Raw genomic sequence first — 17,149 nt, 5'->3', positions numbered from 1 at the left:
GCTTGTCAACTAATGCTTCACTCATGCCTCGAAGAGTCAGCTGTAAACCAGTCAACATGCAATAAAAAATGGTTTGGTAAACTGGAAGGAGAACTGGGTTAGCTGTGACTGAGGATGGGCAGGCAGACTCTTGGGGTTTATCTTGTTTTAGTCACCCACACAATATATTAAACTGATTAAGACACTATTCATGCTCTAGCATTTATTGATAATAAACCTGTTAGTAAGATTAGCAAAGCATCCCTCCTTAGCTTGAAAGAAATATCACATCAGAGTATTATATTACATGTACTCCAGGAATTGAAGTACTATGGTTGTCTACCAGAAATTAGGCACTGCCAAGACTGTTTCACATTTCAATATTGCATATGATACTTAATTTTGCAATAGTAAAGCTGGTAACATTACAGAGCACATTAATATGCAGCTTTCTACTAGAAATGATTTAAGCAAGTGTCAAAACTGAAATTATGATTTAATATAAAAATCAAAAAAGACATCAATTTAGTTTTCTACTTAAAATGTATTCTGCGATTTTATTCTGTTTAGTTCTAGGTGTTCCAATAAACCTTTCTATTTACAGATAGGTGATTTTAAAGCTACATTTGTTCAAAAGTAATACCTTTTTTTTCTCTCAGCTAGAATAACAAACAGAACTGATGGTTATTTCTTCCTATTAAGAGGGATGCTAGATATATAAGACAGTCAGGAAACTTACATTTCAGGGTCACTGGAGAGAGTAATGAGAGCAGGAACAACTCTCTGAGCTACCAGAGTTTCATGTACCCCCTTCACCAACAGCTGAATGGTCGGAGCAGGGGGGTTATCACAGGTGATGCACGGAAATAGCGAGCACAGTATCATGGGAAGAAGAACGGCACAACCAAGAGAGAGAAAGAAAAAAACACAAAAAGCAAACCAAAATTAGAAGCTAAGCAAATACTGCTACACTAGTGCTTCATAAATGCAAAGGCACGAAGAAAGCTGAAGTGGTCTGGCGATCAGCACAAACCTGACAAATTCCATGACACAATGTAGTTTCCTCTATTTTTGGCTATTTTAAAACTCAAACTTTAGAAAGTTTAGGAAGTAATTTATGCATTATCATTCAAATCTTGTAAAACACTAAAATGATGCCAATTTGACAGTCTAATCTAAACAGTGCTCTACCTCAAGGGAATGGTGTTTCTTATAGTATGTGACTGTCAAATGCAAAGTAAGATTTCTTTAGTTAGGCCAAATGCATGTGGTTTTCCAGCACTGAATGACACCTCTCAGACTTCTACCAAGGTGACAAACAGCATCTTCCCAGAGGCCACTAAGCTTTCCACAGTCATTATTTATTTTAGATTTAACAGCCTTCTAATCAGTCTGTATATGAAACAACCCAAGTTATACTTGCTGGTCTATGCAGGTAGAAAATGGATAATAATCCTTGATTTAACCATGAAATGTATTTCACCAAGTCTTTTTGCAGACTAAAAAATATGTTGCAATACATCCCACATATTAAAAACTGAGATCACAGTGAAATTTATGTCATTATCCATAGATGTTTAAATTGTTTACACTCAGCAGTGCCTAAGTGATTTTTTTAACATTACTTACGTAGCAAATATATACGTATTTGTATATACTTGTGAAGTATGTGTATGTGTAGCAGATGCCCTCTACATGTTTTCTACATACAAGATGGCCTAATTTTTAGAAAATGTCAGATTCTAAACTTTCCTCCTCAGTGAACAGTTCCGTTTTGTTTTGCTCATTTGTTTTTATCTGCATTAGTAAAAAAGGAAAAGCCTTGATATTTTCATCCTGCACGTTGTATAAGAAAGTCTGCATGTATTTGCTGGTTTTAGGGGATAGGCATAATGGGTTTGGTGAGTAGTTTCTGAGAGAAATTTGAAGTACGTTCTCAATATTTAGCTATATTCTAATTACCCACACTCCAGCATGAACACAAAGTAAATTATCTGCTTTTTCTCCGGAAGTGTCACGTAAGATCCATATGTGCCATGGGGAAAGCAGTACCTGGTAGTGTATCATGCAGTGCTAAAATCAGGCAAAAAAATATTTACACTCTCTAATTAGAGAATTTTACCTTCTGCTATTTGATTGAGCATTCCGGTTTTACTGACTCTGAATTTAAAACATGAAGTCAATTATTAAAGACTGGAAGGAACCTGACTTTGCGGAAGCCTTCTACACAAAGGTGTGATTTTTGTTAAGCAATATTTGTGCATGTGCGTGCATGTGTGTACACATGCTGTGAACATATTGTGATTACAGATAATAACTGGAGAAGGAAGCACAGGGGAGAGAATTGTTAAACTGCGTAAGCATTATTGCTGCAAAACACCCGGGGTGGAAAGCTGCAACTTCCTATACTCATAATTCACATAGTACTAGGAGTGCACTAGCAAACTACTACATTTTAATACTAATGCTTTTCATGATTAGTTAGAGTGGCAGCAACTTAAAAAGTGCTGCTGTATTCAGCTTTAGTGGTACTCTTCAAACTGATGTTAACGACATAGCTCACTGTTCAGCCATGGTGACCTTCCTCTCATACAGTTAAGTTATACAATGCTTACTGTTTTCAATTTTGAACAAATAGGTGCTTTACTTTTTTCTTTACTAATCTTGAGAAAAATCTGGAGGTAATGTAGCGCTTTGTAATTAGCAAACATTTTAGAATGATCTCAGTTCCATGATTATATGACCTGCTGCACTTCTAATTATGGTAAAGCATGGCAAACAGCATCATTGTCTTACAGAAAACAAAACATGCTTCATAATTCAAGTGTCATTCTGGACATATGTTCCTAACCTTGCACCTAAACAGACCAACAAAGTTTATAACTCAACTACACACTTGTTCAAACCAGCACAGTCAAATCTGTTTGCATCAACATTTAAATGGGAAACTACTGACAGAAAACATTCACACACAGGAGCAAAAGAAACAGCTGGATGGGCAAAGCCACATAGCAGCATGTAAGGCTACAGTGAGACAGACAACACAAATTTTTAAACCTCTTTTAATTCCTACGGAACAATGTGTGTTCATTACTTCAGACATACTACACCTTAGAAATTGTAGCACAAAGTTTCCTGTCCCCAAAGGCGAGCAGAGACACAGACCTCTGTGTCCTTCTTGGCCACAACAGACTATAAGGGTTTGGTAATGTGATTTTGCAGGCATAAATGGCAGTGGTCTCTGTGCTGCTGCAGACCACTGCACTGGTCAGAATATTTATAGTACACATATAGCTGTCCTGCTGGTGATGCGCTCTTCTGTCGTACTATCTAGTCATTATTATCTACCTTATCAGAGAATTGCTGGGCTTCGCCAGTGAACCACCTCTGAGACGTCAGAAATTCCTTGAATAAAGGAATCTTCAAAAGTAAAACCAACTATCCATCTCTTTACAGAGCTGACTTACATTGCCATGTATAAATATGTAAGCTGTGGCTACTAAGTGGCAACATTATTAAAATCTATCAGTTGAGAAAAGTGTCCTCAATCAAATTGCCTCTGCATTAGTAAAAACTGAAATATATTAGGAAACAAGCAGTCAAGCAGCATGCAGAACTACCTAAAAATAACCAATATGCAGTCAGAGTAGAAAAAACTGCAACTAAGACAATGGCCTGTATTAACTGAAGTCTTTCATGCATTGACCAAAAATTGCCATCTCCTTTTTACAGGGAAAAATGAGCAAATATGAAGTTGGGTATTTTCAAGCGAAGTCAAACAATAGGTCTTGTCGTTGTTTAGTGCTTTATCCGCAATGACTTGAAAAATTGCAGTAGAGAAAACTAATGATTTTGGTTATACTAATTGCTCTTTCTTTTTGTGATTTGTGTTTGCAAATAGCTACAAGATGGCAGATTCAGCTAGAGGTCTATAGCAAAGCTATACAATGAATCAAACTTAACAGAATCCCAAACAAAAGGAAAAGGAATGAAAGGAATGAAAAAAAAGATATTTTCTTTGTTCAGCAAGTAGAATATGTTCCAGTGTTTCTGTATATGCCTTTTTTAATTAAAACTTGATAAAACAAAGGCATGATGTAGAAATAAAATCATACTTATTAACTAAAGGCAACGGTCTATGTTAACATCTAAAAATCTGTTCAGAAGAAAAAGATGAAGTTGTCAATCTAGTAAATTAAGGAATTCTATATTTAGCCAATTATGTATTTTTTGTAAAAATTAGAATCATTTATGTTTATACTACCATATTTGGCACCAATGGAAACTAGTTTGAACTACAATGCAGGTGGACTGTTTGTATACAGTAAAAGGTATTGAAAACCATTAACTTGTGAATTAGGCTACTGATGACATGTTAAATAGCAAAAGCAAATGTTACAACTTGGAGAGAGACGCTTGCTTATATTTAATACAGACCTAAGCAAACACATTTGACAATGTATTTAATTCTGGTTTGAACACAATTTTGCAATGAAATGCATTTTCATAATCAGAAAATGTTTTTCAGCATGCAATAATCAAAATGCAAAAAACAAGTCAGTAGCAGATCAAAGAACACATACACGGTTACTACAGAAACATTTTGAAAGTGGCTAATGACAAATTGCTTAATGAAAGATGTGCTGTTGAATAAAGAACAGATACAGAAACAACTGTACAACTTCCTGCTCCATCACATAGTACACAGCTTATTGAAGCAATGTGTAATTTTTAGGCATGTATCAGTTTTATCTGAATCACTATTTTTATATATACACTAAGGTTTCAAATAAGTGATCTAAAAAACTTTGGGTATCACTTACCTCAAACATTCTAGCAGCTGTGCATCGAACAAGAGCAGAAGTATGGACAACTCCATACCATAAGACAGTTAACAGCAACTCGTGATAAGCTGGGTTTGCTCTACAAGGTAACAGTTGGGCAATCAAAAGAACAGGACAAAAAATATCCCCAAACCCTGCATAGGTTCTTTGCTTACAAAAAACTGTCTCAAGAATCTATTGCTCAACTAGTCTAAACCTCCAACTCTTATCCTTTATGAAGGATACATTTGCTCCATTCCAAAGAACACGCAACATTTGCTGTCTAGAAAACAGGTCGCATTTTCAAGTTCATTTAAAAAAACACCTTGAGAATATAATTTTCAGTATATTACAACACTGAACTGAATGCAAACACATACGTAGAACATACTGTAATAATATGCAAAATACTAAATGAATTCCTATTTTATCCTTAATAACATTTCTGTAGCTTGCTTTTTTTTCCTATGTGTGTGAGCGGGTTTGGTGTTTCTTTTTTAAGCTTTTTTTTTGTTGTTTTATCACTACATTTTTAATTTTTGAGATAAAATGTTTACATTTTGTGAAACACCAAGGAAAAACATAAGGATGCTCTTCATTCATCTGAAGCATCGCTGTTAATAAAATTACAGCCAGATTGGGAGCTCTTAATAAAAGCTTCTAATGCATTCAGTTCCAGTCAAATCCAATGTATATTTTTTACCCCAGTTCCACAAAGGAAGCTTTCAGGCTATCAAGAGGAGCATGTGACAGTGAAAGCATGGTCATGACATCTTCCAAGAAGCCAACTAACAGCTTGCGGTCTTCTTCCTAAAGAAATACAACATTAAATGTAGTAGAACTGCTGTCGTTGTGATGACCTACAGCTACAAAAAAGACAAACTATGAGAGAGAGAGAGAAAATTAGATTTAGCATTTAATAATCTTCTTATGAATTTCAAAAATGTCCTTTTAGAACATGAACCTTTCAAAGTACACACAAGACTGTATTCTTCTATTTTATCAACTAAGCACATGCTCCTGCACAAATTCCTCTAAGAGTTTTACTAAAGAAACTTAAAGCCAATTACTCGAGCACTTTCATGGCTCCTGACAGTTTGTGATTGCTTACAGCCCACTGTGAGAAATTTAAGTTCATCTGTGAGATGATGTAGGGTTTTGTAAGCCCCATTTTCTTGCAAGCCACGTATGTGCCAGTCCATAGCTTCTGCTTACTGCAGGATTAGGGAGTATTATTTATGGAGTGTTTATTTTAGTACTAGGTAACACTAAAATTTTATGACTCCAACTGTGCTCAGAATAGCTATTTACCTGCTTATTTATTTCAGAGACTGTTGCAAAATTATGGCTTGCAAGGGACACAGCTAAATAGCCAAGAACACATTTATTGAACATCACAAATATTTTTGATAAAGGCACATCACAGTTGCCAATGTCTAAGAGTTAGACACTAAGATTTAGTGAATTCAGGTTTTAACACTGGTGACTACTGCCTAAATGTAGCAGACCTACCCAGGAAACTTCTTAAAATGCACCTACAGCTGCCTACTTGTCTATTATCTTCAAAGCATAAGAGCATTAGAAGTTTTCAGAGAAAGTGGTGTGTTTTTTAATATATATTCTGTTTTTGTCTGGGAGAATAAATGTATAACGTTATGTGAAATTTAACAAAGAAACAGAAAACCAAACCTACCTGAATATAGCATGTAAGGACCCCTGTTGCATAGATGGGAACTGTGGCTTTTGTTAGCACTCCGTTGCCTGCTGTGGAATCTAATGGAACATAGTGAAGAATTTAGTTTTCATATGTACATATATAAAGTAAAATATTTTTGCATTGTAAGAGTGTGTGCATATATATATTTTCATCTTTATATATACATAATGTATATACATATACACACGCTAAAATAATGCTCGACTGGTATTTGGATTTGAGATTTTATTTGCAATTTACACACACACAGTGTACAACTTCAGCGTTTTGTTCAGATTAAGATGAGATTTTCAACATTTCAGAAAGATGAAAAATTTGAGAACTGTGGTGTGAAAATGTTATTTGAACAGGAGAGTAACAATTTTTTTCCAGCTGCTGCTAAGATCAATTTTTATTCGTTTGAATAAAACATTACTCACCTATGTTTTCCTCAGACAGTCTTAAGATTTCTTGGAATTGTGGTTTTACCTACATAAAGGATTATGAAACGCACATTAGAAAACCTGTTGGTAGCATCAATTAACTTTCAAAAAATTAAGACAACAAATCCAGAAAAGGACATTTTGAAGGCACAGAAAGAAAAAATAAAACCTTTAATAAGCATAGCCTTTTGCCACAATTTGAAGTATGACATAAAGAGAATAAAAATTTCTACTGAGTACCCACTCAGTAGCTACCTTTGAGGTAGCAGGATTTAGCACTCTTGCTGTTAAGAGCTGAAGTCTCTTGTCACTTTGCTTAACTGGGCCTTAGGGTTTATGGTTCTACCTAGCTATATGTAAAAGAAATAAATAAAGGAATAATTTTTGCGTGTGTGTTTATTTCCTTGTTGTCCATGAAGTGCTCACTTCCAAAATATAGCTGTGGTCAACAATACTGAAACACTTTTATGTAAGCAAGAATTGCAGAAATAACTTACAGAGGGGACTTTTTGAAGACCAGAGTGATTTTAACTTTCCCTATGGAATCTGCATATTGTAGGTTCGCACGGAATGCTAATCTAGTTTTTTAATTTTACCTTTAGATAATCTCGTATTTTAGCATTTCCCTTTAAAATATTTTTAATGAATATCCTGAATAAATATTCAGAAGTTATTGTATTGAGAAAAAAATTACATACTTCCTTGATAAAAAACATTTAGATAAAACCTGTAGAAACTATTTTCAGCAGAGAATATGCATTTTAAATTACTGATCAAGTACAGGATGGAGTATTTATAAGTGCCACAAGCAATGGACAGTATGCTGTTCTGAAGAAAGAAAATTGTGAAATCGCTAGAATTGGAATGATCTCTCCCACTCTCTATGCCACTCACAAAACAAGTCTGAAGAACCCAGTAAAAAAACCCTTGCACATTAGGCAAGATGAAAAGGTCATTCTGAAATGCTCATTGGCTAAAAAACGTAAAACAAAAGGATGCAAAAGACGGTTTAAAAAATATCAGGCTTAAAAGTACTTAGAGAAAAGCATCAGTGGGGCATACAAATGTCACATAAAACATGGGTACTCAAACATACTGTAAATATGGATAGTATATATTATCAAGGTACTTTTTTGGCAGAGCATTTCAAGGTACTTTCTTACCTTAGTGTTTGTAAAAATTTTCCCAAATGTCCTACAAAGTCTCCAGAAAAATCTAGAGAACTCATGGACACATGCAGTTGATGCTACATTGATCTTGCCAACTATTTCTATAAGTTGTGGTAGCCTAAAAATCAGGAAAAAAAGAATATTAGACACCACTTTGATATTTTGCTTCTCTCCAGTTATATTTGTATAGACTTACTGTTTATGCTAATAAATACACATATTAAGTGCTACTGGTTCTAATAAAATTATCTACACGTTCTGTACAATTCCTAACCGTTGAAGAAAGCAAGGGTTTAAATGTCAGAAAAGTGCATTCTGTTAGGTAGCTGAATCTTCCGACTAAAATCAAAGATAATCCAGAATGCAATAAAAAAAATCTATCCTTTTCTCTTTAAAAATTAATAACTCTTAAACACAATCATACTTGAAACCTTTATGTTTTGTACCGCTAAACAAAACCATGCTGAAGAACTATAAATTTTGACCGTTTTTAGGAATTGTAAGGTGGAAATGAACTCACAGTTGATTTACTACCCATAGCAGAGTCTCCCAGCCAGTGGTACCCTCGTGTTCTAGCTGGTAGTCGTAAAGTTGCAACAGCACCGCCAATTGTTCACGGCTTCCAATGATGATGGCCACATCCTGAAGAGGTGATGCAGGTCGGGGAAATCTAGTGACTGTAACAGCAGAGAACAAGCAACCATGAACAAAATAAGATGAAAATACCTTGGCGGTCATCTCAATAAAGATAAACAAGGAAGTCTGAAACTCTTTAGTAATGTCTGTTTATCAAGTTACGTTTTAAAAATCAGTGAGTTAAATATAACTCTAAATAGAGATTATAACCCTCACTTAAGAAAAGAAAACGCAAAGATTGCGGGTGATTCCAGAGACCACACTGCAGATTTATTGTAGAATGACTACAAGACAAGGTCTCTTGACTTCTTCTGCTAAGCTTTAATCATCAGACTGCTCCATCCTTTATACTTCAAGTAATTTTTGAGGAGATGGGGTAGTGGGTGGGCAGCATCAAGTATTTGAATCATCAGAAGAGAGGAATTTACAAAGAAAAAGCAAGACCTCCAAAAATCCTAAACCATTAAAATATCTGGGGCAGAAGGTCTGCTCCACCAACATTTCTTCTATTTCTCTCAATTTATGCCAAGTATACTTAAACTTATTCAACAATGAAGTGAGAAGTACGTAACCTTTCCTATTGTAGAATTCAAGAACACAAACTTGCCATTCTAGCAGCGCTACTGAATTAGTGAAAAGTACGTGAGATTTTTTCTTCCACTTATGTGGAGGAAGCAACTCTCTGACTATGTTGAAGCCTGAAATTTTTGAATTCCTTATTTAAGCACTAGCAACTCAGGGAAAATGTACTCATCTTCAAATGACTCAGGTCAGCTGGCAGAGCTTTACTGTGGCATGTCTAACATTTTTATGTTAATACACATAACATACCACTTGCTCCTTTCCAAATTCCCTTTTAAATGTAAAGTTGTTACCTATTCTTTGAATCTTGACATATAGCACCATTAACAGCATGTAGCAGGTATTGCCAGTAAAATCTTTAAAAAATATTCACAATAGAAGAAAGCATTCTATAGGCTGGGAGTGCTGATCTAAGTGTAACTTCACTAATAGGCCATTCAGTCTGCCAAGGTAATTACATAGACACATAAGAGACGGTGAAGCTCCTGAACTAGGCTGTATTTTTCCCTCTTGGTACAATCTTTTATTTGTAAGAATTCACTGAATCTGACGACAGCTTTCTTGAACTATTATTGGCTATTTGTGGAAAACAGGTATTCGGAAACCTTTAAGAAGTCCAATTAAGGGTTGTTTTGCTTCCTCAAAAGTTTCTTTTGAAAAGTAGAGAGAAATACTCTGAGATGAAATAAAGAAAACTATTTTTGGCAATAATCAAGTGGCTCAAGCATAGGAAAGACTGGAAAAAGGAAACATTGCTTAAGGATTTGCTAAGGGAAACCCAAATGTAAAAAAACATACAGGGCAAATCAGAAGGCAAAACCTTATTTCCTTCCCTCCTTCCTCCCCAATTCATGTTTTGTATTAGAACAATGAAGTATTTTACTGCAAGATTGTCACAGAATTACATAAAATGACATCACTAGGCACAGAGAAGCTATTTTGCCTATAACCTACACTAAGGAACACTGCTAAGTAACTAAAGAAATTTTAGCAAAAAATCTTAAAAGATATAATTTAGTTCTCCTTTCTTCTACTGGCAATCATTTTGTACATATTCACGTCTTACAAATTTCTTCTGTATCAATAAACTGATGTTTGTAATTAGTTAAATAGCTGAGACGGGTTTTTTCTATCATTGACTTATTTCATAGCAATAGAGTAGGAGTGGGGGTATGAGGGAAGGAAGTAGAAAGACTTTTTCCCAAAAAGGGAAAAAACAGAACAAAAAAAGTCATGACAAATCTTCCTATGTTGGAATCTAGCTTTTAAAAGAACAATAATTCACTCCATCAACTCAGTCACATTAAAGGAAGTTCATAACACGACAGAGGTTCCCTGAACTTCTTCCTCTGTTCTTCCTACATCTGAAAATACAACAAAAATAGGTAGAGTAGAAAAAAGGTTTGGGGACAGGAACTTAGATTATTTTATAGATAGCATGTTATTAAAAAAAAACACATTGAAGTTTATGCATAAATTCTGCAGCTTATGTTTTTTACTAACCCTAAGTATTTGAGAATTCCATGTAAATGTGGACTACGCACTATTTCTGACACTTCTTCTTTGCATTTAACACTGATTTGAGATTTGTCACTGAATTATACTTATGTTTCCCAAAATTCCACTTATCAGAAATTAATCATTTACCTTCTATCTGTGGTACTTCTCCCTGAAGTTTAGCCTTGCTTGCGAAAGGTGCATTCTGTAGCACCAATGCAAACAATGAAGGAATCAGTGACTGCAAAGCAGACAGATACATGTGGAGCTTATGTTCATCCAAGCCATGTTCTCCTTCCTGAAACAGACAGGACATTTAAAGTTTTCAGGTTGAATGCACTTGTGATGAACTTCTACATAGAAATGCTAATTATATAGCAATATATTCTGACCACAAGTGTACTTTGTGTCACCATCCAAACACCCTTCTCGCCCTTAGGGTACTTCTCAAAAGAATTAAGCTACATAGCCTTTGGCATTTAGTGGTTCACATCATTGAACATACCAATATTCTGAAAGAACGTTTTTCAGCACATTTTGAAAAATAGGACTCCTTCGTCTTGAGGACCAGTGCATCTAAAAATTGAATAAACTAGTTACCTGTACCCTTAAAATGGGCAGCTTGGTTAAGAATGTTAAATTGTATGAAATATCCTATTTTCCAGAACTCTCCAGGTATCTACCCCAGCCAACTGTGCAGACAAACAGACTCAAAACTGCAAACCACGTAATTAAACCATTCAATCATCCTTCTTCTGGTGTGCAATAAATACTGCACTTTATTAAAAGCTACACTGTGTGACTCTTAAAAACAATGTAAATACAGGACAAATGTATTCAGAAAAACACATGCCATCTGGTCACAGACTCAAGTAAGCTTTTTCTGAAATGCACATTGATTATTGGGCTATAAAACAAAATGTTAAAGAAGCATCTGTTTTGTTTGTTCTTTTTTGTTTGTTTTCTTCCCATTTTGAAGCACAAATAAATGTTAAGAGTTACAAAAAAAAAAACTCCAGAAAATTGCTAACATAAGTAGCAATTACATAAATTTTTTAAAAGTCAGTGTACATAACAAAGATAAAAAGAAAGCTCTCCAATGCAGAAACAGCTGAAAACATACCCTGAGCAGTTTTTCAATTTTATTAAGCAGTGTAGGTATAAGATGGAACTGTAAATTTCCCAGCTCTGTTGTCCAGGCAGCATATGCAGGTAAAAATACCTGATGTGTTGCACTAACTACGCGTTCTGAAGGGTCTCCTAAAGCCGAAAGCAGCAGTTCAAACCCCTGGCAAAAAAAAATAAATATTAAGAATATAATGACTTTTCCTACAATTTATGCTGAAGATAGATACACAAAACATGCACAGACTAGAAAAAAATCACCTATTGTAAAACTTTTACACTAATAAAAAGTAAACCAAAGTAGTGTATTGAGGCCTCTCAACATACATTCCCACTTCATCTGCAAAGGTAAACAACACGTAGTCCAACAACCTTGCTAGCATTTTTTTACCGTCAAGTTATCAGAATTAATACAAACACATTTGACCACTCCACCTTCAAAAACTCATGACAGGAAGAGAAATTCTTCGCTTTAAAGAACTTGAAGTATTATTAGCCAGCATTAATAACAACTACAAGTAGGCTTTGTTGCAGTAGATCAATCTTTGTTAGCAAATGATGATTTCAAATTGGCTAATAGTATCAGGTGAGCAATGAAGTGTTATATTCTTGAAAGTGATTTATGAATTATTAAAGAAGCTTCTGTATGAAGCTTACACTCAAGGTTCTAATGACACTTGTAAGTATATGCTTTCTTTTCAGTCTCAGTGATACAATAAAAATCAGCATTCATATAAAACATGAACATTTAAAAGTATCAAGAACTGTTTAATAAAAATATTTAAAATTATGTGTTTACTACTCCAGAAATAAATATAGAACACATTTCATAGACACAGAACCACACAGAACCCAACTCAAACTGTACCTGTTGATATTTGTCTGGATCGTCAATATACCCCATAATGATGCCAAGGCTTTTGATCACAGCTTCTCGTACCAGATCTGCCTTATCTTCCATTAGCATTTGTTGCAGCATGGAAAGTACTAATGAACTACGAATTTCCTTCTGTTTGTAAAGAAGAAAAATTCTTGTTAAATCCAGTGAAACAAGATATGCTGGTTCATATCAATTTCTATAAATAATTTGCCCTTCTATTAGTGCTCGCAAACAACAATCCCTTCCTCCAACTATGGATCCCCTTTTGATTACTATGCATTCAGCTGCCAAGATAGCAGATGAATGAAAATAAAGTTTCAGTAGCCTCATTATAGAGCCTTTTGTCCTACTAAGCACAGAACTGGAGTCCTTTAACTCATATGGAAGCACGTACCAGAAATAACTGACAGTAAAATACTACTGTAGGCCTAGACTTGGAACAGTACTTAAAACAGAATCTTTAATCACTTCATTGCTAAACTGGAAAAGCAGGTTTTTAATTTTGATTATTTTCATCTTTGTCTGAAGCTTCAAATTCTAGTTGGCCACTGACCTAATTTTGCTGCCTCTTTTGAATAGCAGCATTCTTCATGTCAAACATTACAGTGTCCAAAGAACTCTGTTACTGGGTGTCATTTTTTCAGTGATTTACTTAATTGATCTTAACTACCTTTACTTCATGTTTTCTGAAACAAAGACAATTTTATCAGGCTACACTGGTTGTTAAGACATGTTATAGCTACACTGACCTCCTTTCACCTATAATAACAGATATCCTCTTTATTGAACCTCCTATGTGTGACAAAGTAGAAGATAACGTGACTGTCTACACGTAACATCCACCCTTGGCTATATTAGAGAAGGTAACATGTTTGTGTCAAGCAACAGATTTTATCGTTGGTTTCATGAAAAGTATTAAGAGTCATTATTAATACTTACTGGAAGGTAAGGTGCTAGAGCTCCGCAAGACTCTGCTACCAGTAGCCGTCTCTCTGGGTATTTGTGGTTGATCTGGTGAAGAGAAACAGAATGGCTATTTGCTTTGCACAAACCAGTATTCAAAATGTGGTTAGAATGAACTGCAACAGAGGGATATGTGTGCACCTCTTAGATAAACATTGGCTGTGCCTGTAGAAATTGCATATGGATATGAAGAACACGAGTAACTTGGGAGCTGGCAGATCCTGCAATATTTTGTCTTGTCCTCTAAGAACTACACAAGTGCCCTCTAGTGATCTGAGCCAACCATTGTAGCATAGCTGCCCGGGTCTTGCCAAGCAGTCAGGGTCAGAAGAGGACACAAATACTAAGCCTAAAAGTATTTGCATGGTTTTGAAGTTCTGTTCCCACGTTCAGCATGAACATGTCACGTCTCTAAGATGCGACTGAACACAGTTCCTGTTCTCAAGAGCCTCTTACTCCTGTGCTGCCTACCTCCCCTTTCCAAAGGCCATTTGAAAATTCTGCCATAGAAATTTGGTATCAACACTTCTGAAAGAAGTTTGCATCCCAGTGGAATCAGCTTTTATGATCAGTAAGAGAACAGCACTAATGGCTGCGCAATGAAAAACAGTATGTTTCAATACACTGTGTGAATAAAAAATTTTAGGGCAAAACAATGGCAGGGAAAAGTGAATAGTTTCATCCTGTCAGGTAAAACAGTATATGCACCTGGTGCGACTATTTCTTTTTCTCTTGCTGTGCAGAAGAACAGCTATCTTAACATGGAAAAGACCAAGGTAGTGCCGCCATCTGAGTCTTGGCCTTTACTGGGCACACTTGTCTTCAGCAACCCCAGGTCCCTAAAAATCATGGGAAACTTTGGAGCCAGGAATACTTACCCTTGGGAGAGAATGATCAGGTTAGGAAACATTTAAACAAATTGGACACATATGAGTCTAAGGACCTTGGTGGGATGCACCCCTAAATGCTGAGAGAGCTGGCTGCTGTCATGGCAAGACCATTCTTGACAAACACTGAACGGCTGTTGCAATGGGGGAGGTTCCTGAGCACCGGAAGAAACCAAATGTGACCACTATCTTCAAGAAGGACAAGACAGAAGATCCAGGGAACTACAGATCAGTCTGCCTTACCTCACTGTCTGGAAAAGCGTTGGAGCAATTAATCCCAGAAACCACAAGAACGTGATTGGGAATCATGTTCTTCAAGTCAACATGGATTTGGGTAGGAAAAACCACACCTGATCAGCCTGATAGCCTTCTAAGATAAGATGACTGGCTCAGAGAACAAGGAGAAAGCAGGGGATATTGTTTATTTTGACTTCAGGAAGGTTTTTGATACTGCCCCCCAAAACATCTTCACATACAAGCTGACAAAGTCTGGGCTCGACAAGTGCGCAGTGAGGCGGACAGAAAACCGTCTGAACTAATTGCAGGCTCAAACAGTTGTGACCAGAAGCACAAAGTCCAGTAGAGGGGGGTCAGTCCCCAGTGGAATGCCCCAAGGGGTGATTCCAAGGCCAATAATGAAGATGTGTAACTAAGTGGTGCACCCAGGCAGAAATAACTCCCATGCACAGGGCCAGGCTCAGGGCCAACAGGTTGGAAAGCTGCTCAGCAGAGAGTGACCTGGAGGGCCTGGTTGTGGATACCAAGCTGAGCCAGCAATGTACCCTCATAACCAAGAAAGCATAGGGTATTCTGGGCAGCAGTAGGATGACCATGATGTGTAGGTACGGAAAATGATGATTCTTCTCCTCTCCTCAGCACTGGTGATACCAAATCTGTGTACAGTTCTGTGTACAGTTCTGGGCTCCCCAGCCAGAGAGACATGGTCATATTTTAGCAAGTCCAGCAGAAAGATAAGACGATGATTAAGAGATAGGAGTATCAGATATATGGGGGGAGACTGAGAGAGCTGGGTTTGTTTGGTCTTGAGAAATGAAATCTCCGAAGATATATCATGCATATGAAGCAAACTTCACCATCAAGCATGAAAGAATTCCTTGAGTGTCTCTGATTTTTTTGTTTTGCATTCATACACCAACAGGGCACCTGTATTATTTTGCAAGCATGGAGATTTAGATTTCATAGATGACAAACACTATGGGCATGCATTAGACTGCTTTTAATACTTGAAACTAATGGTATCTTTGGCTTACGTGACAACTTTCTAAACACAAAGTCCCTAGTGGTAATAGACATATACTCCACTTCCTGAACCTTTGCCTACTCAAGGGAAATTGCAAATACTCGTTTCATCTGGTTTAGGTGGAGTGGCAAGGCAATATAAATATTGCCCCTGTTACTTCAGAGACATACTGACATACTGGAAAGGAAAAAAGAAAAAGACCCAAGTTTCTCTAACGCTTGTTGTTCAGGGAAGATTATTATTCCATGAAAGTGTAAACATAACTGTAAATTGATTATCATTTATTTTCCTTTGTCTTTAATTAGTAGTACTACATTTTTTGGAAGCCAGTTAATTGGTCACTAGCTGTTAGGGAACTTTTAGCATCCACAGAGCCTTGATCTAAACTCAGATGAGCAAGCCAGAAAATTCTACGTGTAGAGCTGTGAACAGCAGGTAGAAATATTGCAAAGACTAGCTTGAGATCCAGAGTATGCAGATAAAAATGCTGAATGTTCTGAAAGCCCAGTCCTTTGCATCTGTAAGTACATTTTGGTTGGAGCTCAACTACATTAGCCCCTTCATGATTAAGGGATTAGTGACATCCACTGAGAAAAGATAGAAAATCATACCGTATGTGTACTTTTGAGGTCTTTCTACAAAATCAGTTCTGTGACAATGAGATTCAGTTAGTATTTTGCTGAAGAAAATGCTGACCTGGGCTCAGGACTGCAAACAAAGTCTGGCAAACTGCATTAAATAAATGCATGATGTCATATGGCTTGGCAGCCTGATATGCTGCACTGTCACAGTTGGACTGGTTTGTCTTGTGCATCAGCAATTATCAGGAAACTGGAACGATGAAGATGGGCTCTTACTGAAGTGAGACTGGTTCCTTTAAACACTGTTTAACTTTCATGAGAAGGACTAAGAAAACAAAACAAGGTTTAAGTTTAATTGCTGTGGATCTTTCCTTTAATCAATAGATAAATTAGTCATACACATAAGCACAAATGCTACATCTAATACGTACTTGCGCTGTCAAAAAGCGTTAAGGCAATTAAAGATTGGACTTTATTGTGAAACAGAGATGGCTGAGTTATGCATGTGGAGAAACAGGAGACAATTATCAGACCAGAAAGACGGGGCCATCAAAACAAGCATTACAACTCTTGTCATAGCTTAATTATTCACTGTCTTTTAGGTGATGAAATCCCTTTTTTTTTTCT

General features: G+C 36.3%; 1 protein-coding gene across 1 annotated transcript in view; it reads right to left on the bottom strand.

The window, feature by feature from the left end:
* Window positions 1-17,149, bottom strand: part of RELCH (RAB11 binding and LisH domain, coiled-coil and HEAT repeat containing) — a 74,268-nt gene that overhangs the window by 9,647 nt on the left and 47,472 nt on the right. The window contains exons 13-23 of the mRNA XM_035552786.1: window positions 13,770-13,841; window positions 12,819-12,959; window positions 11,949-12,113; window positions 10,976-11,123; window positions 8,631-8,787; window positions 8,105-8,228; window positions 6,939-6,987; window positions 6,496-6,575; window positions 5,506-5,612; window positions 4,803-4,902; window positions 719-801 (exon numbers count right to left, since the gene is read on the bottom strand). Of these exons, the coding sequence (XP_035408679.1) occupies window positions 719-801; window positions 4,803-4,902; window positions 5,506-5,612; window positions 6,496-6,575; window positions 6,939-6,987; window positions 8,105-8,228; window positions 8,631-8,787; window positions 10,976-11,123; window positions 11,949-12,113; window positions 12,819-12,959; window positions 13,770-13,841 (1,226 nt within the window). The remainder of the gene's footprint in view (window positions 1-718; window positions 802-4,802; window positions 4,903-5,505; window positions 5,613-6,495; window positions 6,576-6,938; window positions 6,988-8,104; window positions 8,229-8,630; window positions 8,788-10,975; window positions 11,124-11,948; window positions 12,114-12,818; window positions 12,960-13,769; window positions 13,842-17,149) is intronic.

This window comes from Cygnus atratus, chromosome 2, assembly GCF_013377495.2.
Source record: "Cygnus atratus isolate AKBS03 ecotype Queensland, Australia chromosome 2, CAtr_DNAZoo_HiC_assembly, whole genome shotgun sequence".
NCBI classification, from domain to species: domain Eukaryota; kingdom Metazoa; phylum Chordata; class Aves; order Anseriformes; family Anatidae; genus Cygnus; species Cygnus atratus.
The sequence above is the reverse complement of the archived record's forward strand: the minus strand, read 5'-3'. Positions and strand labels throughout refer to the sequence as shown.